Source organism: Salmo trutta, unplaced genomic scaffold, assembly GCF_901001165.1.
Source record: "Salmo trutta unplaced genomic scaffold, fSalTru1.1, whole genome shotgun sequence".
Taxonomy (NCBI): Eukaryota; Metazoa; Chordata; class Actinopteri; order Salmoniformes; family Salmonidae; genus Salmo; species Salmo trutta.
Window position 1 is genome coordinate 38,615 of NW_021823216.1, and position 24,773 is coordinate 63,387.

The 24,773-nt window shown below is 50.1% G+C and overlaps 1 protein-coding gene across 1 annotated transcript in view; it reads left to right on the forward strand.

The window, feature by feature from the left end:
• The first annotated feature begins 16,859 nt into the window (after nucleotides 1-16,859).
• LOC115189731 (leucine-rich repeat-containing G-protein coupled receptor 5) overlaps nucleotides 16,860-24,773 on the forward strand; it is a 653,393-nt gene continuing 645,479 nt past the window's right edge. The window contains exon 1 of the mRNA XM_029748273.1: nucleotides 16,860-16,946. Within this exon, the coding sequence (XP_029604133.1) occupies nucleotides 16,885-16,946 (62 nt within the window). The 5' untranslated portion in view covers nucleotides 16,860-16,884. The remainder of the gene's footprint in view (nucleotides 16,947-24,773) is intronic.

Here is a 24,773-nt window from a genome sequence, read left to right on the forward strand (position 1 = left end):
TCCCACTAACAGTCCATCTGTCAAACACAGACCCAGTGTCCCACTAACAGTCCATCTGTCAAACACAGACCCAGTGTCCCACTAACAGTCCATCTGTCAAACACAGACCCAGTGTCCCACTAAAAGTCCATCTGTCAAACACAGACCCAGTGTCCCACTAACAGTCCATCTGTCAAACACAGACCCAGTGTCCCACTAACAGTCCATCTGTCAAACACAGACCCAGTGTCCCACTAACAGTCCATCTGTCAAACACAGACCCAGTGTCCCACTAACAGTCCATCTGTCAAACACAGACCCAGTGTCCCACTAACAGTCCATCTGTCAAACACAGATCCAGTGTCCCGCTAACAGTCCATCTGTCAAACACAGACCCAGTGTCCCACTAACAGTCCATCTGTCAAACACAGACCCAGTGTCCCACTAACAGTCCATCTGTCAAACACAGACCCAGTGTCCCACTAACAGTCTATCTGTCAAACACAGACCCAGTGTCCCGCTAACAGTCTATCTGTCAAACACAGACCCAGTGTCCCACTAACAGTCCATCTGTCAAACACAGACCCAGTGTCCCACTAACAGTCCATCTGTCAAACACAGACCCAGTGTCCCACTAAAAGTCCATCTGTCAAACACAGACCCAGTGTCCCACTAACAGTCCATCTGTCAAACACAGACCCAGTGTCCCACTAACAGTCCATCTGTCAAACACAGACCCAGTGTCCCACTAAAAGTCCATCTGTCAAACACAGACCCAGTGTCCCACTAACAGTCCATCTGTCAAACCTGAAAGTCAATCTGACTGCCAGCTTTGTTTGTTTACATGTTCAGTTTCTGTTTCTACTGAGATATACTGAGTATTGATGTATGACTCTGTTAACATGGGAATAAGCTTCTCTGTGGTAATGGTATTTGCTAGGTTGTGAGAAGTCATAACGGCAGGCCTGGTCCTGGGCTGCCTGAGTCAGATCATACAGGTCTATGTTCTCGTCAATGTAACCGTTGTCAAGGGGACTTTATTTCAGTGGAACGTTGTGTCACCTCGTAAATCCTTCAACCTATGAATGGTAATTGACTATGTATGTTAAGCCAGTTACTGTTTAACGTTAATAAAGCTTCCTGCGTTATGTCGGAGTCCGGCTGCATTGCCTGCTTCCTGTTAGCACTCCAGAGACACTCCATTGACTACTGTGTGCTGGCAGTGTAGGGGTGTGTGTGTGTGTGTGTGTGTGTGTGTGTGTGTGTGTGTGTGTGTGTGTGTGTGTGTGTGTGTGTGTGTGTGTGTGTGTGTGTGTGTGTGTGTGTGTGCATGCATGTTTCTGTATACAAGCTTGCGTGTGTTTCTCTCTGTGTGTGTATCACCGAGCCCCACAATGCTACACTGAAGCCTGGGTCATCACCCCCCTTATCAGAGCTGGGTCATCACGCCCCTTATCAGAGCTGGGTCATCACCCCCCTTATCAGAGCCAGAGCTGGGTCATCACCCCCCTTATCAGAGCTGGGCCATCACCCCCCTTATCAGAGCTGGGTCATCACCCCCCTTATCAGAGCTGGGCCATCACCCCCCTTATCAGAGCTGGGCCATCACCCCCCTTATCAGAGCTGGGCCATCACCCCCCTTATCAGAGCTGGGTCATCACCCCCCTTATCAGAGCTGGGCCATCACCCCCCCTTATCAGAGCTGGGTCATCACCCCCCTTATCAGAGCCAGAGCTGGGTCATCACCCCCCTTATCAGAGCTGGGTCATCACCCCCCTTATCAGAGCTGGGTCATCACCCCCCTTATCAGAGCTGGGCCATCACCCCCCTTATCAGAGCTGGGTCATCACCCCCCTTATCAGAGCTGGGTCATCACCCCCCTTATCAGAGCTGGGTCATCACCCCCTTATCAGAGCTGGGTCATCCCCCCCCCTTATCAGAGCTGGGTCATCACCCCCCCTTATCAGAGCTGGGCCATCACCCCCCTTATCAGAGCTGGGCCATCACCCCCCTTATCAGAGCTGGGCCATCACCCCCCTTATCAGAGCTGGGTCATCACCCCCCTTATCAGAGCAGGGTCATCACCCCCCTTATCAGAGCTGGGTCATCACCCCCCTTATCAGAGCTGGGTCATCACCCCCCTTATCAGAGCTGGGTCATCACCCCCCTTATCAGAGCTGGGCCATCACCCCCCTTATCAGAGCTGGGCCATCACCCCCCTTATCAGAGCTGGGCCATCACCCCCCTTATCAGAGCTGGGCCATCACCCCCCTTATCAGAGCTGGGTCATCACCCCCCTTATCAGAGCTGGGTCCATCACCCCCCTTATCAGAGCTGGGTCATCACCCCCCTTATCAGAGCTGGGTCATCACCCCCCTTATCAGAGCTGGGTCATCACCCCCCTTATCAGAGCTGGGCCATCACCACCCTTATCAGAGCTGGGTCATCACCCCCCTTATCAGAGCTGGGCCATCACCCCCCTTATCAGAGCTGGGCCATCACCCCCCTTATCAGAGCTGGGTCATCACCCCCCTTATCAGAGCTGGGCCATCACCCCCCTTATCAGAGCTGGGTCATCACCCCCCTTATCAGAGCAGAGCTGGGTCATCACCCCCCTTATCAGAGCTGGGTCATCACCCCCCTTATCAGAGCTGGGTCATCACCCCCCTTATCAGAGCTGGGCCATCACCCCCCTTATCAGAGCTGGGTCATCACCCCCCTTATCAGAGCTGGGTCATCACCCCCCTTATCAGAGCTGGGTCATCACCCCCTTATCAGAGCTGGGTCATCACCCCCCTTATCAGAGCTGGGTCATCACCCCCCCTTATCAGAGCTGGGCCATCACCCCCCTTATCAGAGCTGGGCCATCACCCCCCTTATCAGAGCTGGGCCATCACCCCCCTTATCAGAGCTGGGTCATCACCCCCCTTATCAGAGCAGGGTCATCACCCCCCTTATCAGAGCTGGGTCATCACCCCCCTTATCAGAGCTGGGTCATCAACCCCCCTTATCAGAGCTGGGTCATCACCCCCCTTATCAGAGCTGGGCCATCACCCCCCTTATCAGAGCTGGCCATCACCCCCCTTATCAGAGCTGGGCCATCACCCCCCTTATCAGAGCTGGGCCATCACCCCCTTATCAGAGCTGGGTCATCACCCCCCTTATCAGAGCTGGGTCATCACCCCCCTTATCAGAGCTGGGTCATCACCCCCCTTATCAGAGCTGGGTCATCACCCCCCTTATCAGAGCTGGGTCATCACCCCCCTTATCAGAGCTGGGCCATCACCACCCTTATCAGAGCTGGGTCATCACCCCCCTTATCAGAGCTTGGCCATCACCCCCCTTATCAGAGCTGGGCCATCACCCCCCTTATCAGAGCTGGGTCATCACCCCCCTTATCAGAGCTGGGCCATCACCCCCCCCTTATCAGAGCTGGGCCATCACCCCCCTTATCAGAGCTGGGTCATCACCCCCCTTATCAGAGCTGGGTCCATCACCCCCCTTATCAGAGCTGGGTCCATCACCCCCCTTATCAGAGCTGGGCCATCACCCCCCTTATCAGAGCTGGGCATCACTCCCCCTTATCAGAGCAGAGCTGGGCATCACCCCCCTTATCAGAGCTGGGTCATCACCCCCCTTATCAGAGCTGGGCCATCACCCCCCTTATCAGAGCTGGCCATCACCCCCCTTATCAGAGCTGGGGTCATCACCCCCCCTTATCAGAGCTGGGTCATCACCCCCCCTTATCAGAGCTGGCCATCACCCCCCTTATCAGAGCTGGGCCATCACCCCCCTTATCAGAGCTGGGTCATCACCCCCCTTATCAGACGCTGGGTCATCACCCCCCCTTATCAGAGCTGGGCCATCACCCCCCTTATCAGAGCTGGGCCATCACCCCCCTTATCAGAGCTGGGCCATCACCCCCCTTATCAGAGCCAGAGCTGGGTCATCACCCCCCCTTATCAGAGCTGGGCCATCACCCCCCTTATCAGAGCTGGGCCATCACCCCCCTTATCAGAGCTGGGTCATCACCCCCCTTATCAGAGCTGGGTCATCACCCCCCTTATCAGAGCTGGGTCATCACCCCCCTTATCAGAGCAGGGTCATCACCCCCCTTATCAGAGCTGGGTCATCACCCCCCTTATCAGAGCCAGAGCTGGGTCATCACCCCCCTTATCAGAGCTGGGCCATCACCCCCCTTATCAGAGCTGGGCCATCACCCCCCTTATCAGAGCTGGGCCATCACCCCCCTTATCAGAGCTGGGTCATCACCCCCCTTATCAGAGCGGGTCATCACCCCCTTATCAGAGCTGGGTCATCACCCCCCTTATCAGAGCTGGGTCATCACCCCCCTTATCAGAGCTGGGTCATCACCCCCCTTATCAGAGCTGGTTCATCACCCCCCTTATCAGCTGGGCCATCACCCCCCTTATCAGAGCTGGGCCATCACCCCCCTTATCAGAGCTGGGCCATCACCCCCTTATCAGAGCTGGGCCATCACCCCCCTTATCAGAGCTGGGTCATCACCCCCCTTATCAGAGCTGGGTCATCACCCCCCTTATCAGAGCTGGGTCATCACCCCCCTTATCAGAGCTGGGTCATCACCCCCCTTATCAGAGCTGGGTCATCACCCCCCTTATCAGAGCTGGGCCATCACCACCCTTATCAGAGCTGGGTCATCACCCCCCTTATCAGAGCTGGGCCATCACCCCCCTTATCAGAGCTGGGCCATCACCCCCCTTATCAGAGCTGGGTCATCACCCCCCTTATCAGAGCTGGGCCATCACCCCCCTTATCAGAGCTGGGTCATCACCCCCCTTATCAGAGCCAGAGCTGGGTCATCACCCCCCTTATCAGAGCTGGGTCATCACCCCCCTTATCAGAGCTGGGTCATCACCCCCCTTATCAGAGCTGGGCCATCACCCCCCTTATCAGAGCTGGGTCATCACCCCCCTTATCAGAGCTGGGTCATCACCCCCCTTATCAGAGCTGGGTCATCACCCCCTTATCAGAGCTGGGTCATCACCCCCCTTATCAGAGCTGGGTCATCACCCCCCCTTATCAGAGCTGGGCCATCACCCCCCTTATCAGAGCTGGGCCATCACCCCCCTTATCAGAGCTGGGCCATCACCCCCCCTTATCAGAGCTGGGTCATCACCCCCCTTATCAGAGCAGGGTCATCACCCCCCTTATCAGAGCTGGGTCATCACCCCCCTTATCAGAGCTGGGTCATCACCCCCCTTATCAGAGCTGGGTCATCACCCCCCTTATCAGAGCTGGGCCATCACCCCCCTTATCAGAGCTGGGCCATCACCCCCCTTATCAGAGCTGGGCCATCACCCCCCTTATCAGAGCTGGGCCATCACCCCCCTTATCAGAGCTGGGTCATCACCCCCCTTATCAGAGCTGGGTCATCACCCCCCTTCCAGCTGTCATCCCCCTTATCAGAGCTGGGTCATCACCCCCCTTATCAGAGCTGGGTCATCACCCCCTTATCAGAGCTGGGCCATCAACCACCCTTATCAGAGCTGGGTCATCACCCCCCTTATCAGAGCTGGGCCATCACCCCCCCTTATCAGAGCTGGGCCATCACCCCCCTTATCAGAGCTGGGTCATCACCCCCCTTATCAGAGCTGGGCCATCACCCCCCTTATCAGAGCTGGGCCATCACCCCCCTTATCAGAGCTGGGTCATCACCCCCCTTATCAGAGCTGGGTCATCACCCCCCTTATCAGAGCTGGGTCATCACCCCCCTTATCAGAGCTGGGCCATCACCCCCCTTATCAGAGCTGGGCCATCACTCCCCTTATCAGAGCCAGAGCTGGGCCATCACCCCCCTTATCAGAGCTGGGTCATCACCCCCCTTATCAGAGCTGGGCCATCACCCCCCTTATCAGAGCTGGGCCATCACCCCCCTTATCAGAGCTGGGTCATCACCCCCCTTATCAGAGCTGGGTCATCACCCCCCTTATCAGAGCTGGGCCATCACCCCCCTTATCAGAGCTGGGCCATCACCCCCCTTATCAGAGCTGGGTCATCACCCCCCTTATCAGAGCTGGGTCATCACCCCCCTTATCAGAGCTGGGCCATCACCCCCCTTATCAGAGCTGGGCCATCACCCCCCTTATCAGAGCTGGGCCATCACCCCCTTTATCAGAGCCAGAGCTGGGTCATCACCCCCCTTATCAGAGCTGGGCCATCACCCCCCTTATCAGAGCTGGGCCATCACCCCCCTTATCAGAGCTGGGTCATCACCCCCCTTATCAGAGCTGGGTCATCACCCCCCTTATCAGAGCTGGGTCATCACCCCCCTTATCAGAGCAGGGTCATCACCCCCCTTATCAGAGCTGGGTCATCACCCCCTTATCAGAGCCAGAGCTGGGGTCATCACCCCCCTTATCAGAGCTGGGCCATCACCCCCCCTTATCAGAGCTGGGCCATCACCCCCCTTATCAGAGCTGGGTCATCACCCCCCTTATCAGAGCTGGGTCATCACCCCCCTTATCAGAGCTGGGTCATCACCCCCCTTATCAGAGCTGGGTCATCACCCCCCTTATCAGAGCTGGGTCATCACCCCCCTTATCAGAGCTGGGTCATCACCCCCCTTATCAGAGCTGGGTCATCACCCCCCTTATCAGAGCTGGGTCATCACCCCCCTTATCAGAGCTGGGCCATCACCCCCCTTATCAGAGCTGGGTCATCACCCCCCTTATCAGAGCTGGGTCATCACCCCCCTTATCAGAGCTGGGTCATCACCCCCCCTTATCAGAGCTGGGTCATCACCCCCCTTATCAGAGCTGGGCGTACAGTAGTGCAGGGGAGTCTACATCTTAAACTGAACCCTATTCTCTATATACAGTAGTGCACTACTTTTGACTAGAGCGCTATGGGAACACTATGGGACCTGGTCAAATGTAGTGTACTAAATAGGGAATATGGTGCCATTTTAGACGCAACCAGGGTGTCCATACCCACTACCCCTGACCCCTGACCCCTACCCCCTACCCCCTAACCCCTGCCCCCTACCCCTACCCCCTACCCCTACCCCTACCCCCTAACCCCAACCCCTAACCCCAACCCCTACCCCCTACCCCTAACTCCTACCCCTGACCCCTACCCCTAACCCCTGACCCCTACCCCTGACCCCTACCCCTAACCCCTGACCCCTGACTCCTACCCCCTACCCCTACCCCCTACCCCTAACCTCTACCCCTACCCCTACCCCTAACACCTACCCCTAACCCCTAACCCCTACCCCCTACCCCTAACCCCTACCCCTAACCCCTACCCCTACCCCTAACCCCTGACCCCTACCCCCTACCCCTAACCCCAACCCCTAACCCCTACCCCCTACCCCTAACTCCTACCCTGACCCCTACCCCTGACCCCTACCCCTGACCCCTACCCCTACCCCTAACCCGTACCCCCCTACCCCTAACCCCTACCCCTAACCCCTACCCCCTAACCCCCTACCCCTGACTGTACCCATAATCCTGCTACAGGTGGTTGGGGTGCGGTGGGTGTGTACGAGGAATGCCAGATGTTACAAGTTACAATAGAGAGGCAGGCGGGCCGGGCACAGCAGGTGCAGAACCATTCTGCTGTTATGACCCATGGAAACCTGATGCATCCACGCCTGGTGTTTTATTGTCTTGAGTGGAGCCGGGTTTTGGAGGCCCGTGTTACCAAATACCAAGCAGTTTGTTTTGGCAGCCGATCAAACCCCCCTTTGCCTTCCGTTAATCCGAGGAATATTCAATGATATCTGTAATGATCGCACAGCATTGGTGGAAAGAAAACACTTGTGTGATTATGTCATGTAATGAATATCTGGATGATGTTTATGACACTAGGGTTTTCAGACAGATTGCATCTTGGTCTCCAGCTCTGCGTATGTGTTATCTGCTCCCATGCTTGGCTCACTCTGCTCCAACTGGCTCTAAAAACCCCTCTGGAGTCAAGCAGATACATTGGGCTTTTAATTGCAGCGACTACGTCAAACTAATGAAGGCCTATCTATTTCCCCCTCCACTTGTCTATTGTACACATTGCAGACATGGTGACTCCATCTATTGGTGAAGCTACTCAGCCAATAGGAGCTAGACAATATTGATAGGTATCACACAAACTCACCCAGACCAGTGAGTATCCTGGCTACAAGCCAGCCTTTGTTTTGCTGGGCCGCTCTCTGTGTGTTGGGGACAAGAGTGAGTGTCCTCCAGAGTGGAGGGGGAGGGGGGGGGGGGGAGAGAGCCTTCCCTATGTGTTTCAGCTGCCCTGTAACTCTCCTCCTCAGAGAGAATCAGTCTGTAACTCTCCTCAGAGAGAATCAGTCTGTAACTCTCCTCCTCAGAGAGAATCAGTCTGTAACTCTCAGAGAGAATCAGTCTGTAACTCTCAGAGAAAATCAGTCTGTAACTCTCCTCAGAGAGAATCAGTCTGTAACTCTCCTCCTCAGAGAGAATCAGTCTGTAACTCTCAGAGAGAATCAGTCTGTAACTCTCAGAGAAAATCAGTCTGTAACTCTCAGAGAGAATCAGTCTGTAACTCTCCTCCTCAGAGAGAATCAGTCTGTAACTCTCAGAGAGAATCAGTCTGTAACTCTCAGAGAGAATCAGTCTGTAACCCTCAGAGAGAATCAGTCTGTAACTCTCAGAGAGAATCAGTCTGTAACCCTCAGAGAGAATCAGTCTGTAACTGTCAGAGAGAATCAGTGTGTAACTCTCCTCCTCAGAGAGAATCAGTCTGTAACTCTCCTCAGAGAGAATCAGTGTGTAACTCTCCTCCTCAGAGAGAATCAGTCTGTAACTCTCAGAGAGAATCAGTCTGTAACTCTTAGAGAGAATCAGTCTGTAACTCTCAGAGAGAAGCAGTCTGTAACTCTCAGAGAGAATCAGTCTGTAACTCTCAGAGAGAATCAGTCTGTAACTCTCATAGTAAATCAGTCTGTAACTCTCCTCCTCATAGAGAATCAGTGTGTAACTCTCAGAGAGAATCAGTCTGTAACTCTCAGAGAGAATCAGTGTGTAACTCTCATAGTGAATCAGTCTGTAACTCTCCTCCTCATAGAGAATCAGTGTGTAACTCTCAGAGAGAATCAGTCTGTAACTCTCAGAGAGAATCAGTCTGTAACTCTCATAGTGAATCAGTCTGTAACTCTCATAGAGAATCAGTGTGTAACTCTCATAGTGAATCAGTCTGTAACTCTCATAGAGAATCAGTGTGTAACTCTCATAGTGAATCAGTCTGTAACTCTCATAGTGAATCAGTCTGTAACTCTCCTCCTCATAGAGAATCAGTGTGTAACTCTCATAGTGAATCAGTCTGTAACTCTCCTCCTCATAGAGAATCAGTCTGTAACTCTCCTCCTCATAGTGAATCAGTGTGTAACTCTCATAGTGAATCAGTCTGTAACTCTCCTCCTCATACAGAATCAGTGTGTAACTCTCATAGTGAATCAGTCTGTAACTCTCCTCCTCATACAGAATCAGTGTGTAACTCTCATAGTGAATCAGTGTGTAACCCTCCTCCTCATAGTGAATCAGTGTGTAACTCTCATAGTGAATCAGTGTGATACTCTCCTCCTCATAGTGAATCAGTGTGTAACTCTCAGAGTGAATCAGTGTGTAACTCTCATAGTGAATCAGTGTGTAACTCTCCTCCTCATAGTGAATCAGTGTGTAACTCTCATAGTGAATCAGTGTGTAACTCTCCTCCTCATAGAGAATCAGTGTGTAACTCTCATAGTGAATCAGTCTGTAACTCTCAGAGAGAATCAGTGTGTAACTCTCATAGTGAATCAGTCTGTAACTCTCCTCCTCATAGTGAATCAGTGTGTAACTCTCCTCCTCATAGTGAATCAGTCTGTAACTCTCCTCCTCATAGTGAATCAGTGTGTAACTCTCCTCCTCATAGTGAATCAGTGTGATACTTTAGACCCTTGGGAAAGACACTGAGTAGCTGTGGCCCCTCCCTCCGCCCCCTTCTGGCCCCTCACTAACACCCCTAGATCTGCACACACACAAGCATGTACACACACACACACACACACACACACACAAAAGCGCACACACACTCGCAAACAGGCACCTACACACATACATACATATATACATACATACACACACACACATACATACATACATACATACATACATACATACATACATACACACACACACACACACACACACACACACACACACACACACACACACACACACACACACACACACACACACACACATACATACATACATACATACACACACACACACACACACACACACACACACACACACACACACACACACACACACACACACACACACACACACACACACACACATACATACATACATACATACATACATACATACATACATACATACATTTGCTTATGAAGTGCATTCGGAAAGTATTCAAACCCCTTGACTTTTTTCACATTTTGTTACATTACAGCCTTATTCTGAAAGGTATGAAATACTTTCCCCCCCCTCACCAATCTACACACAATACCCCATAATGACGAAGCAAAAACAGAAATACCTTATTTACATAAGTATTCAGACTCTTTGCTATGAGACTTGAAATTGAGCTCTGGTGCATCCTGTTTCCATTGATCATCCTTGAGATGTTTCTACAACTTGAGTGGAGTCCACCTGTGGTAAATTCTATTGATTGGACATGATTTGGAAAGGCACACACCTGTCTATATATATGGTCCCACAGTTGACAGTGCATGTCAGAACAAAAACCAAGCAATGAGGTCGAAGGAATTGCCCTTTAGAGCTCCGAGACAGGATTGTGTCGAGACACAGATCTGTGGTAGGCAACCAAAATATTTCTGCAACATTGAAGGTCCCCAAGAACACAGTGGCCTCCACCATTCTTAAATGGAAGAAGTTTGGAACCACCAAGACTCTTCCTAGAGCTGGCCGCACGGCAAAACTGAGCAATCGGGGGTGAAGGTCCTTGACCAGGGACGTGACCAAGAACCCGATGGTCACTTTGAAAGAGCTCCAGTTCCTCTGTGGAGAAGGGAGAACCTTCCAGAAGGACAACCATCTCTGCAGCACTCCACCAATCAGGCCTTTATGCTAGATTGGCCAGACCGAAGCCACTCCTCAGTAAAAGGCACATGACAGCCCGCTGGGAGTTTGCCAAAAGGCACGTATTGGACTCTCAGACCATGAGAAACAAGATTCTCTGCTGATGAAACCAAGATTGAACTCTTTGGACTGAATGCCAAGCGTCACGTCTGGAGGAAACCTGGCACCATCCCTACGGTGAAGCATGGTGGTGGCAGCAACATGTTCTGACAGTGCATGTGGTGGCAGCATCATGCTGTGGAGATGTTTTTCAGCGGTAGGGACTGGGAGACTAGTCAGGTTTGAGGCTAAGATGAACGGAGCAAAGTACAGAGAGATCCTTGATGAAAACCTGCTCCAGAGCACTCAGGACCTCAGACTGGGGAGAAGGATCACCTTCCAACAGGACAACGACCCTAAGCACACAGTTAAGACAACGCAGGAGTGGCTTTGGGACAAGTCTCTGAATGTCCTTGAGTGGCCCAGCCAGAGCCCGGACTTGAACCCGATCGAACATCTCTGGAGAGAAAATAGCTGTGCAGCGACACTCCCCATCCAACCTGACAGAGCTGGAGAGGATCTGCAGAGAAGAATTGGAGAAACTCCCCAAATACAGGTGTGCAAAGCTTGTAGCTTCATACCCAAGAAGACACAAGGCTGTAATCGCTGCCAAAGGTGCTTCAACAAAGTACTGAGTAAAGGGTCTGAATACTTAAGCAGATGTGATATTTCAGTTAAAAACATGTTTTTATTTTGTCATTATGGGGTTTTGTGTGTAGATTGATGAGGGAAAAAATTATTTAAGCAATTTTAGAATAAGGCTGTAACGTAACAAAATGTGGAAAAAGTCAAGGGGTCTGAATACTTCCCGAAGGGACTGTATCACTGAAATGTGCCATTTCCATAAGTGCTCAGAACCTTTAGGGTTTTTACAGGGAATAGGATACCACTTATAATTAGATTACTGTGATGTGGCAATGCTTTGTGTCATGTAATTAATATACTGTCCCCAGGCTGGGTTCATATTTCATACAGAAAGCTCATCTCCATTAGTGTTCTGTATTTTGTCATGTTCTATGTTTTGTGTGGACTCCAGGATGAATAGCAGCTGCTTCTTCAACAGTTAATGGGGATCCGAATTAAAAAAAGAGTCCTGAAAAATGATCGTTAGTTACCAAAATAACAACACCACACGTGTAGTGATGAGAGAGTAGATTGGCTGTGACTTGTATGCTAAGTTACCACTGTAGCTGGAAATCACATTTGTGAAGACAGGCCATTTCACAGTGTTCAGACAGACACATTTAGATGATTTGAGTCCCTCTGCCTCATATGTCTGTCTGCCTACTGTAATACAACAGACCTGACAACCTTCCAACTAAAACAAGCAGGGAAGCTGTAAATCACACTGTGCTGTTGGCCTGGCCCGTACCCAGAGGAGTTTCAGAACCACAATGCTGCACTTCAGCGTCTCAGAGACGATCTAGATAATTAGATGGACACTTCAGCTTCTCATAGACTATCTAGATAATTACATGGACACTTCAGCTTCTCATGGACTATCTAGATAATTAGATGGACACTTCAGCTTCTCAGAGACTATCTAGATAATTAGATGGACACTTCAGCTTCTCATGGACTATCTAGATAATTAGATGGACACTTCAGCTTCTCATAGATTATCTAGATAATTACATGGACACTCCAGCTTCTCATAGACTATCTAGATAATTACATGGACACTTCAGCTTCTCATAAACTATCTAGATAATTAGATGGGCACTTCAGCTTCTCATAGACTATCTAGATAATTACATGGACACTTCAGCTTCTCATAGACTGTCTAGATAATTAGATGGACACTTCAGCTTCTCATAGATTATCTAGATAATTAGATGGACACTTCAGCTTCTCAGAGACTATCTAGATAATTACATGGACACTTCAGCTTCTCAAAAACTATCTAGATAATTAGATGGACACTTCAGCTTCTCATAGACTATCTAGATAATTACATGGACACTTCGGGTTCTCATAGACTATCTAGATAATTACATGGACACTTCAGCTTCTCATAGACTATCTAGATAATTAGATGGACACTTCAGCTTCTCATAGACTATCTAGATAATTAGATGGACACTTCAGCTTCTCATAGATTATCTAGATAATTACATGGACACTCCAGCTTCTCATAGACTATCTAGATAATTACATGGACACTTCAGCTTCTCATAGACTATCTAGATAATTAGATGGACACTTCAGCTTCTCATAGACTATCTAGATAATTAGATGGACACTTCAGCTTCTCAGAGACTATCTAGATAATTAGATGGACACTTCAGCTTCTCAGAGACTATCTAGATAATTAGATGGACACTTCAGCTTCTCATAGACTATCTAGATAATTACATGGACACTTCAGCTTCTCATAGACTATCTAGATAATTACATGGACACTTCAGCTTCTCATAGACTATCTAGATAATTAGATGGACACTTCAGCTTCTCATAGACTATCTAGATAATTAGATGGACACTTCAGCTTCTCAGAGACTATCTAGATAATTAGATGGACACTTCAGCTTCTCAGAGACTATCTAGATAATTAGATGGACACTTCAGCTTCTCATAGACTATCTAGATAATTACATGGACACTTCAGCTTCTCAGAGACTATCTAGATAATTAGATGGACAAAAGCAACTGTTAATGATAGAAAGAGACGTACACCATTTGACTGTGTAACAGTCCATCTGTGGTTGTGGACAGGTAGTTGTGTGTTTATTCCTGACATGGTTGTTGTTGTTCTTGTTGTTGTTGTTGACTCTGTGTAATAACAAGCCCAGTTGTGTTGGCTTAGTGTCCAGAGGAGCTCAGAACCATGTGTGTGTTCCTCCTCTTGGTACTACAGACGCTGTTGATTAACGATTGTTCAGTCAAGGCCTTTGTCGCTTTGGGAGTTCTTTTCTTTTGATTTCTTTGATTTGTTTTCATTGGCGTAGCTGAAGGCCCTGATATACTGTCCACCCCTCACTCTGATTGGCTCTTATCAGAAGGCCCTGATATACTGTCCTGTCCACCCCTCACTCTGACTGGCTCTTATCAGAAGGCCCTGATATACTGTCCTGTCCACCCCTCACTCTGACTGGCTCTTATCAGAAGGCCCTGATATACTGTCCTGTCCACCCCTCACTCTGACTGGCTCTTATCTGAAGGCCCTGATATACTGTCCTGTCCACCCCTCACTCTGACTGGCTCTTATCAGAAGGCCCTGATATACTGTCCTGTCCACCCCTCACTCTGACTGGCTCTTATCAGAAGGCCCTGATATACTGTCCTGTCCACCCCTCACTCTGATTGGCTCTTATCTGAAGGCCCTGATATACTGTCCTGTCCACCCCTCACTCTGACTGGCTCTTATCAGAAGGCCCTGATATACTGTCCTGTCCACCCCTCACTCTGACTGGCTCTTATCAGAAGGCCCTGATATACTGTCCACCCCTCACTCTGACTGGCTCTTATCAGAAGGCCCTGATATACTGTCCTGTCCACCCCTCACTCTGACTGGCTCTTATCAGAAGGCCCTGATATACTGTCCACCCCTCACTCTGACTGGCTCTTATCAGAAGGCCCTGATATACTGTCCACCCCTCACTCTGACTGGCTCTTATCAGAAGGCCCTGATATACTGTCCTGTCCACCCCTCACTCTGACTGGCTCTTATCAGAAGGCCCTGATATACTGTCCTGTCCACCCCTCACTCTGACTGGCTCTTATCAGAAGGCCCTGATATACTGTCCACCCCTCACTCTGACTGACTCTTATCAGAAGGCCCTGATATACTGTCCTGTCCACCCCTCACTCTGACTGACTCTTATCTGAAGGCTGGAAAAACCTATTCTGAATCTCATGGTCTATCCCAAATGGCAGTCTATAAAGTGGACTACTTTTGACCTGGGCCCATTGGCTCTGGTCTAAAGTAGTGTACTATATAGGGAAAATGGATCTGGTCTAAAGTAGTGTACCACATAGGTAATAGGGCTCTGGTCTAAAGTAGTGCACTATATAGGGAATAGGGTTCTGGTCTGAAGTAGTGCACTATATAGGGAATAGGGTACTGGTCTGAAGTAGTGCACTATATAGGGAATAGGGTTCTGGTCTGAAGTAGTGCACTATATAGGGAATAGGGTGCCATTTGGGACACTAACCTACGACTCCTAGAAGTCCGAAAGACGATGGTTTATAGTGTGTCTAGTTCCCACGACCGTGGAGGCTGCAGCTAGGGGGACGGTGGTTAACACACACACACACACACACACACACACACACACACACACACACACACACACACACACACACACACACACACACACTCAGCCACACACACCCACAGCCTCACACACTCAGCCACACACACCCACAGCCTCACACACTCAGCCACACACACCCACAGCCTCACACACTCAGCCACACACACCCACAGCCTCACACACTCAGCTACACACACACAATTGGTCCGAGAGCTGTTTTATATCATTGACAGATGTTTATGTTAAGACCCCTGTTGGTGTCACTTCACTGGACACGCTGTTTTCCTGCCCTGCTGTACTTTACTATGTCCCAAATGACACCCTATTCCCTTTATAGTGCACTGCTTTTGACCAGAGTCCTATGGGCCTTAGTGCACTATATAGGGAATAGGGAGCTGTCCAGGTCCCACTATATCCCAGGTCCACTGACAGCACAGGGCACTCCCCCAGTCAGGCCAGTCAGTGTTGACCCTCCTCAGTCCCCACCTTCCTTCCAAACCAAGGGAATGTGTTCACCTCCGTCTTAGTGTTTGATGTGTATGTATCTCATTAAGGTGTTGTGTTGACTCCTTCCCCGTCCCGTTCCCCGTCCCGTTCCCCTCGCCGCTCCCTTTGATGTAGTGTGAAGTCGAGGGATCGGACTGTACAGTCAGGTGTTTGTTCTGGGGCTTCCGGAGAACTCCACCTGGCTCTGTTGAAATCTGAGATAAGGGGGAGAGATTTAGTAGATAGCTGCGCTGAGGAAGGGAAACATTGGAGATATTGTTAAACCATGTGAACATACTAGGTTACAACATGTAATACGCTGAGCTGCTGTCATCTCCGGGGCGTGCTGTATAGATGTGAATGACGTGTGTGTGTGTGTGTGTGTGTGTGTGTGTGTGTGTGTGTGTGTGTGTGTTTGACCTCATCACAGCACAGCTGTATTCTTACACTTCCAGAAATCCAACACCCACAGAATAAAGACGTATAACTGACAGTGGAAAATTTGCTGGAATTATGAGTTGGGGGGAAACGAACGATTAAATTGTCGCATTTTAACAGTTTCACTCAACTTTTGGAGCTTAGTCACATGATGTTTCAGTTCTCAATACATAAACACAACAGCTGGAAAAGTGTTGTGATCTGTAATGTTAATCTCTCTCCTCTTTCTCTCTCTTTATGCCCCCCCCTCTCTCTCACTCTCTCTCCCCCTCTTTTTTCTCTATTTCTGCCCCCCCCCCCTCTCTCTCTCTCTCTCTCTCTCTCTCTCTCTCTCTCTCTTTCTCTCTCGCTCTCTCCCATCTCTCTCTCTCTCTCTTTCTCTCTCCTTCCCCTCTCTTTCTCTCTCTCTCTCTCTCTCTCTCTCTCTCTCCCTCCCCTCTCTCTCTCTCTCTCTCTCTCTCTCCCCATCTCTCTTTCTCTCTCCCTCTCTTTCTCTCTCTCTCCCTCCCTCCCCTCTCTCTCTCTCTCTCTCTCTTTCTGCCACCCTCTCTTCCTCTTTCCACAGTGATCTGAGTATGAACAACCTAACTCTGTTGTCCTCCGGTGCCCTCTCCAACCTTCACTTCCTTGAGGAGCTGTGAGTATGACAGCCGCTTCCTAACCAGATAAGAGATACAATAGATCCCCTCTCAGCCTTATCACCCAAGGGAAACTGTCTGTCAAAGCCTTATCGTGGTCTAGCATCGTTCCCATGGCGTTCATGTCAAACAATTACAATAAATCTCATTATCTTGCGATTTACAGCGATGTGTTTTTTGTTAGAGTAGGACAGTTCTAGGTGATGTCAGAAGGCTTGTATGTATGTGTAGTACCTACAGTGTAACACAACTACTGGGAGAGGAGAGGAGGGGAGAGGAGAGGAGAGGAGAGGGGAGAGGAGAGGAGAGGAGAGGAGAGGAGAGGAGAGGAGAGGAGGTGGAATGTCATGTTGCAGCTGGCCTGGAGAGAGGTGGTGGTGGAATGTCATGTTGCAGCTGGCCTGGATGTCCTTGTAGACATACTGAGGCAACTGACAGGAACTACCCAACCGGAATCCCCGGTCTCTCAGTTGTCTCTCTAACCCAACCAGCTCAGACAGGGACCCACGAGTATGTTCCAAACGGCCCCCTATTCCCTATATATTGCACTACTTTGGACCATTCCCTCCCGTAGGGCTCTGGTCAAAAGTAGTGCACTATATAGGGAATAGAGGGCCTTTTGGAACACAGCCCACCGCTCTCTACACTGCTGCCACAACGAGCCAGCGAAATGGGCCTGCGTCCAGAAACATTTAAAAAAAAAACATAAACATTTAGATCCCCCTTGCTTTTATTTTCTAAACTCTGTTAAAGAGAATGCTCTGACTTTTGTAGGAGTTGTTAAATGGGGAAAAACTCAGGAAATTAAATTGAGATTGTTCTGGCTCGAGTTCCCGCTTCAAAGACTTATGAGCGGTTCCCTAATGAAAACCTGACGGAACCTTAGAACCCGTCCCTGGAGAATAGAAGAGCTACTGCATCACAGGGAGGACGTCAAGGGCTGTGTCCCCAATGGTACCTTAAACCCTATCTAGTGTACTTCCTGTACCAGGGTCAAATATATAATATAGTGTTTTATCTCCTTGTGTTGATGTGTATTATCTATAGCAGCGGTTCCCAACCTGTTTGGGTTACTGTACCACCCAGTGCATTTTGGTCCTGCCCGGAGAACCCCTGAAGTAGCCCGTCATATACTGTGTGTATATACTGTATTCTATACTATTCTACTGTAGCTTAGTCTATGCTGCTCTGACATTGCTCGTCCGTATGTTTATATGTTCTTAATTCCATTCCTTTACTTAGATTTGTGTGTATTGGGTATATGTTGTGTAATTTGTTAGATATTACATATTAGATATTACTACACTGTCGGAGCTAGAAACACAAGCTATTCGCTACACTCACATTAACATCTGCTAAACACGTGTATGTGACCAATAACATTTGATTTGATTCATTCTCATTTTACCAGTAGACTTGTGGTGTCCTGAGCCTTCTCATGTACCCCTTGTGGATAGGCCAAGTACCCCCCAGGGGTCCTAGTAGCCCAGGTTGGGAACCACTGGGCTATACAGTAGGTAAACCCTCTGCACTAACAGTTAATATACATGGTTCATTAAAACCCCTACAGCGTTAGACAGGGATTACAATTATGGCCCAAACTAATTCCAGGAATGAAATAAACACATACAGAATGATTTCTGTGCTCATGTTACTAAGAGTCTTGTATTCTCACACAAAACCATAGAAACCCTAGGATGTACAATGTTTTGGCAGATAACCCCAGATTTTTAAGTAATTACCTGGAATTTAGATGATCCCTGGCAACTACCCCACCAACTGGACCATCGCTTACAGTGTTATTATCTAACTCAACACACAGCGTCTACTGGCAGACAGCATCTACTGGCAGACAGCATCTACTGGCAGACAGCATCTATTGGCAGACAGCATCTACTGCTATGTTCTACTGTTATTATCTATAACTCAACACACAGCATCTACTGGCAGACAGCATCTACTGGCCCTGCTGTGTTCTACTGTTATTATCTATAACTCAACACACAGCATCTACTGGCAGACAGCATCTACTGGCCCTGCTGTGTTCTACTGTTATTATCTATAACTCAACACACAGCATCTACTGGCAGACAGCATCTACTGGCAGACAGCATCTACTGGCCCTGCTGTGTTCTACTGTTATTATCTATAACTCAACACACAGCATCTACTGGCAGACAGCATCTACTGGCCCTGCTGTGTTCTACTGTTATTATCTATAACTCAACACACAGCATCTACTGGCAGACAGCATCTACTGGCCCTGCTGTGTTCTACTGTTATTATCTATAACTCAACACACAGCATCTACTGGCAGACAGCATCTACTGGCCCTGCTGTGTTCTACTGTTATTATCTATAACTCAACACACAGCATCTACTGGCAGACAGCATCTACTGGCCCTGCTGTGTTCTACTGTTATTATCTATAACTCAACACACAGCCTCTACTGGCAGACAGCATCTACTGGCAGACAGCATCTACTGGCAGACAGCATCTACTGGCAGACAGCATCTACTGGCAGACAGCATCTACTGGCCCTGCTGTATTCTACTGAGTCTGGTATTCTGAGCTGAGGCTGGGAGTGTGTGTGTGTGTGTGTGTGTGTGTGTGTGTGTGTGTGTGTGTGTGTGTGTGTGTGTTTGTCCTCCTGTGTGTGACTCCACTGTCCTCCACCATCACTGTTCAGTGTGGAATGCTGGGTATTCAGGGCAGCTGAACGTTCCGGCCCAGTTAAAAGCAGTAATACCATCTCTCTCTAATGCAATAGTTATCAGGAGTGATGACACTGGGCCATTCCCCAGCAGAGCAGCACAGAAATCTAATCAGGACATTGTTACTAAAACAGACTTGTTTATGGAGCCGCCCCTAAAGTAGACGCAGCAAGTATGGAAACAATGTCTTCCCTCTGTCAGCTCTGTTAGAGCTCTGTTAGACGTGCCAGCTCGCAGGTCACACACCACACACACACGCACCACACACACACACACACACACACACAGACACATGGCAAGTGTATGAGGTGCCAGTGTGGTTAGGGGGAAGCGAGCGGTGGAACGGTGGGAGCGAGTGGTGGCTTGTGGAGGGCGATGTGGTATGGGGGGTTGTCACAGGATGGGGGGGTTTGGGGGGGGTTATGGGGGAGGTGGTAAGGTTGGAGGGCGATGTGGTATGGGGGGTTGTCACAGGATGGGGGGGTTTGGGGGGGTTATGGGGGAGGTGGTAAGGTTGGAGGGCGATGTGGTATGGGGGTTGTCACAGGATGGGGGGGTTTGGGGGGGTTATGGGGGAGGTGGTAAGGTTGGAGGGCGATGTGGTATGGGGGGTTGTCACAGGATGGGGGGGTTTGGGGGGGTTATGGGGGAGGTGGTAAGGTTGGAGGGCGATGTGGTATGGGGGGTTGTCACAGGATGGGGGGGTTTGGGGGGGTTATGGGGGAGGTGGTAAGGTTGGAGGGCGATGTGGTATGGGGGGTTGTCACAGGATGGGGGGGTTTGGGGGGGGATTATGGGGGAGGTGGTAAGGTTGGAGGGTTGTTATAGGAGGGTGTCACAGGATGGGGGGGTTTGGGGGGGGTTCCGTGAGTGGTGGCTTATGGGGGAGGTGGTAAGGTTGGAGGGCGATGTGGTATGGGGGGTTGTCACAGGATGGGGGGGTTTGGGGGGGGTTCCGTGAGTGGTGGCTTATGGGGGAGGTGGTAAGGTTGGAGGGTTGGTATAGGAGGGTGTCACAGGATGGGGGGGTTTGGGGGGGTGTCCGTGAGTGGTGGCTTATGGGGGAGGTGGTAAGGTTGGAGGGTTGGTATAGGAGGGTGTCACAAGATGGGAGGGGGGTTTGGGGGGGTTCCGCGAGTGGTGGCTTATGGGGGAGGTGGTAAGGTTGGAGGGTTGGTATAGGAGGGTGTCACAGGATGGGGGGGGTTTGGGGGGGGGTTATGGGGGAGGTGGTAAGGTTGGAGGGTTGGTATAGGAGGGTGTCACAGGATGGGGGGTTTTGGGGGGGGTTATGGGGGAGGTGGTAAGGTTGGAGGGTTGGTATAGGAGGGTGTCACAGGATGGGGGGGTTTGGGGGGGTGTCCGTGAGTGGTGGCTTATGGGGGAGGTGGTAAGGTTGGAGGGTTGGTATAGGAGGGTGTCACAAGATGGGAGGGGGGTTTGGGGGGGTTCCGCGAGTGGTGGCTTATGGGGGAGGTGGTAAGGTTGGAGGGTTGGTATAGGAGGGTGTCACAGGATGGGGGGGGTTTGGGGGGGGATTATGGGGGAGGTGGTAAGGTTGGAGGGTTGGTATAGGAGGGTGTCACAGGATGGGGGGGTTTGGGGGGGGTTATGGGGGAGGTGGTAAGGTTGGAGGGTTGGTATAGGAGGGTGTCACAGGATGGGGGGGTTTGGGGGGGTGTCCGTGAGTGGTGGCTTATGGGGGAGGTGGTAAGGTTGGAGGGTTGGTATAGGAGGGTGTCACAAGATGGGAGGGGGGTTTGGGGGGGTTCCGCGAGTGGTGGCTTATGGGGGAGGTGGTAAGGTTGGAGGGTTGGTATAGGAGGGTGTCACAGGATGGGGGGGGTTTGGGGGGGGATTATGGGGGAGGTGGTAAGGTTGGAGGGTTGGTATAGGAGGGTGTCACAGGATGGGGGGTTTTGGGGGGGGTTATGGGGGAGGTGGTAAGGTTGGAGGGTTGGTATAGGAGGGTGTCATGGGGGCTGAGGAGAGTAGAGGATTTCAGGTCGTTACCATACAGCTGTTTTGGAAGCAGGGTAGAGTATAGCAAACCGCTCCCCTCTCAGGTTCAGTTAGTCCCAGACACACCGAACAGTTTGGCTGCATGTTAGCTCCTCTGAGCCCCTGGACGGTTAAATTAGGCTGCGTCAGCAACGGGACGACACATGAATGAATTGGGTCAACATCTGACTGGTGTACGCACGCAGGGGGCCAGGGGGGGCTTGTCTGAGTCTCGGCATGTGTCCCAAATGGCTGTCTGTTCCCTATAGAATGGCCCCTATGGACCCTGGTCAGAAACGCTGCCCCATGTACAGGTAACTGCCAAAATAAAGGATACACACAAATCAAAAATATTTGTAAAAAATTCCTTAAACTAGAATTTCTAGAGATTATTAATGTTACTGTCCCTACCACAACCAAAACAAATACTTAAATACATGTCATTTTGTCCTTGAAACATTACATTTAAATACTGTAGAATTCCATGAATTCCTATGAAGGACTGTTCCTACCGGGGAGTGGCAATATGGCCGACCGGTGACTTCAAAGCCTCTCAATGGCCAATACATAGCATCAACAATCCAGGGTTCAAATACTTCGTTGTTTAAACCCCCTATGGTCCTTTCAGACTCTGTCAAAGTCACTGAGATCTCTTCTTCTAGCCATGGTAGACAAAATAATGGGCACCTGGGAATTTTTATACATGACCCTAAGCATGATGGGATGTTAATTGCTTTGTGGAAACACCTTGCTTTCAATATACAATACTTTGTATCCCTGATTTACTCAAGTGTTTCCTTTATTTTGCCAGTTACCTGTAGGGCACCCTGGTCAAAAATAGGTGAGGAGAGGGGTGAGGAGCAGGCGCTATGGAGAGGTGAACAGTGTCTGGTTTCTCCCCTCTCTCTCAGGGCATAGTGAAACACTGTCACATGTCACAGAGAGAGTAGTAGTGGTTGTAAGTAGTAGAGTACCAGGAATAGTTAGATTAGGTATTCAGTAATCAGAGCTCTCTCTCTCTCTGTCTCACGCTCTCTCTCTCTCTCTCTCTCTCTCTCTCTCTCTCTCTCTCTCTGTCTCACTCTCTGTCTCTCTCTCTCTGTCCCTCTCTCTCTCTCTGTCTGTCTCCCCCTCTCTCTCTCTCATTGTCTCTGTCTCTCTCTCTCTTTCCCCCTTATTTCTCTCTCTCTCTGTCTCTGTATGTCTCAGTCTCTGTCTCTCCCTCTCTCTGTCTCTGTCTCTCTGTCTTGCTCTCTCTCTCTGTCCGTCTCTCCCTCTCTCTCTCATTGTCTCTGTCTCTCTCTCTCTCTCTCTTTCCCCCTTCTTTCTCTCTCTCTCCCCCCTCTTTCTCTCTCTCTTTCACTTTCTGCTTTCTCTGAACAGTCAGTTGATCAACATATTAAGTTAGCCCTAGACTCACTCTACAGACCCATAAATCCCTTCTATTGGAAAGTTCATTTCACCATATTTGGAATGTAATCCTACCAACCCCAGAACAAAGTGACTTAGACATGGCTGTTATTTCACTGCATGGGGTAATTTATTGGAATATTTATGAAATGTGATGAAATAAGTAGTGTGTGTGTGTGTGTGTATGTGTGTGTGTGTGTGTGTGTGTGTGTGTGTGTGTGTGTGTGTGTGTGTGTGTGTGTGTGTGTGTGTGTGTGTGTGTGTGTGTGTGTGGCTGCTGGCATAGGGCCTCCAGATATAAACAGTGCCCAGAGGGCTTGTTGAGTGGGGTGAGGAGCGATGGAGTGTATATGGTGTGTGTGTGTGTGTGTGTGTATATGGTGTGTGTGTGTACATGCTAGCCCACTCAGGCCCATGTCAAGAGTCTCATGTATGTGCAGTATTTGCTCCGTCAGTCTGCACTCTGACCCCTCGTTGAAAGGTTGAATTCCATCGTATCGGCTTGTGTTCTGAAAATCACATGATGTCACCCGCATGGAATTGATGACAAATCGACGTTTCTGTTAAGAAATGCATTAGCAGAATGGAGCAGGACGATACCCTTGCATTGTGCAAAACTTTTTTTTATTAATCAAAATGAGTGATTACCATTGAACGATAATGACATTTCACCCCCAAATCATTGCTAATTGAACAATGATATAATCACATAATGGTCTCCTAGCCAGAGCGTCCAAACAAATCAATCAAATTTTGGGGGTCATGGGATCCCATTTGATCTAGTCTTCAATACGTGAGAGAGGTTGACAGTTTGTCCTCAGTTTGCCATCTCTTGCTATGGTTCCTGTGTTCCCCTTAGCCTCCCAGCTAGACTCATACTATCAGACCACAGAGAGAACCCAGTGGTCACAGGTCTCAGACCACAGAGAGAACCCAGTGGTCACAGGTCTCAGACCACAGAGAGAACCCAGTGGTCACAGGGCTCAGACCACAGAGAGAACCCAGTGGTCACAGGTCTCAGACCACAGAGAGAACCCAGTGGTCACAGGTCTCAGACCACAGAGAGAACCCAGCGGTCACAGGTCTCAGACCACAGAGAGAACCCAGTGGTCACAGGGCTCAGACCACAGAGAGAACCCAGTGGTCACAGGTCTCAGACCACAGAGAGAACCCAGTGGTCACAGGTCTCAGACCACAGAGAGAACCCAGTGGTCACAGGTCTCAGACCACAGAGAGAACCCAGTGGTCACAGGTCTCAGACCACAGAGAGAACCCAGTGGTCACAGGTCTCAGACCACAGAGAGAACCCAGCGGTCACAGGTCTCAGACCACAGAGAGAACCCAGTGGTCACAGGGCTCAGACCACAGAGAGAACCCAGTGGTCACAGGTCTCAGACCACAGAGAGAACCCAGTGGTCACAGGTCTCAGACCACAGAGAGAACCCAGCGGTCACAGGTCTCAGACCACAGAGAGAACCCAGTGGTCACAGGTCTCAGACCACAGAGAGAACCCAGTGGTCACAGGTCTCAGACCACAGAGAGAACCCAGTGGTCACAGGTCTCAGACCACAGAGAGAACCCAGTGGTCACAGGGCTCAGACCACAGAGAGAACCCAGTGGTCACAGGGCTCAGACCACAGAGAGAACCCAGTGGTCACAGGTCTCAGACCACAGAGAGAACCCAGTGGTCACAGGTCTCA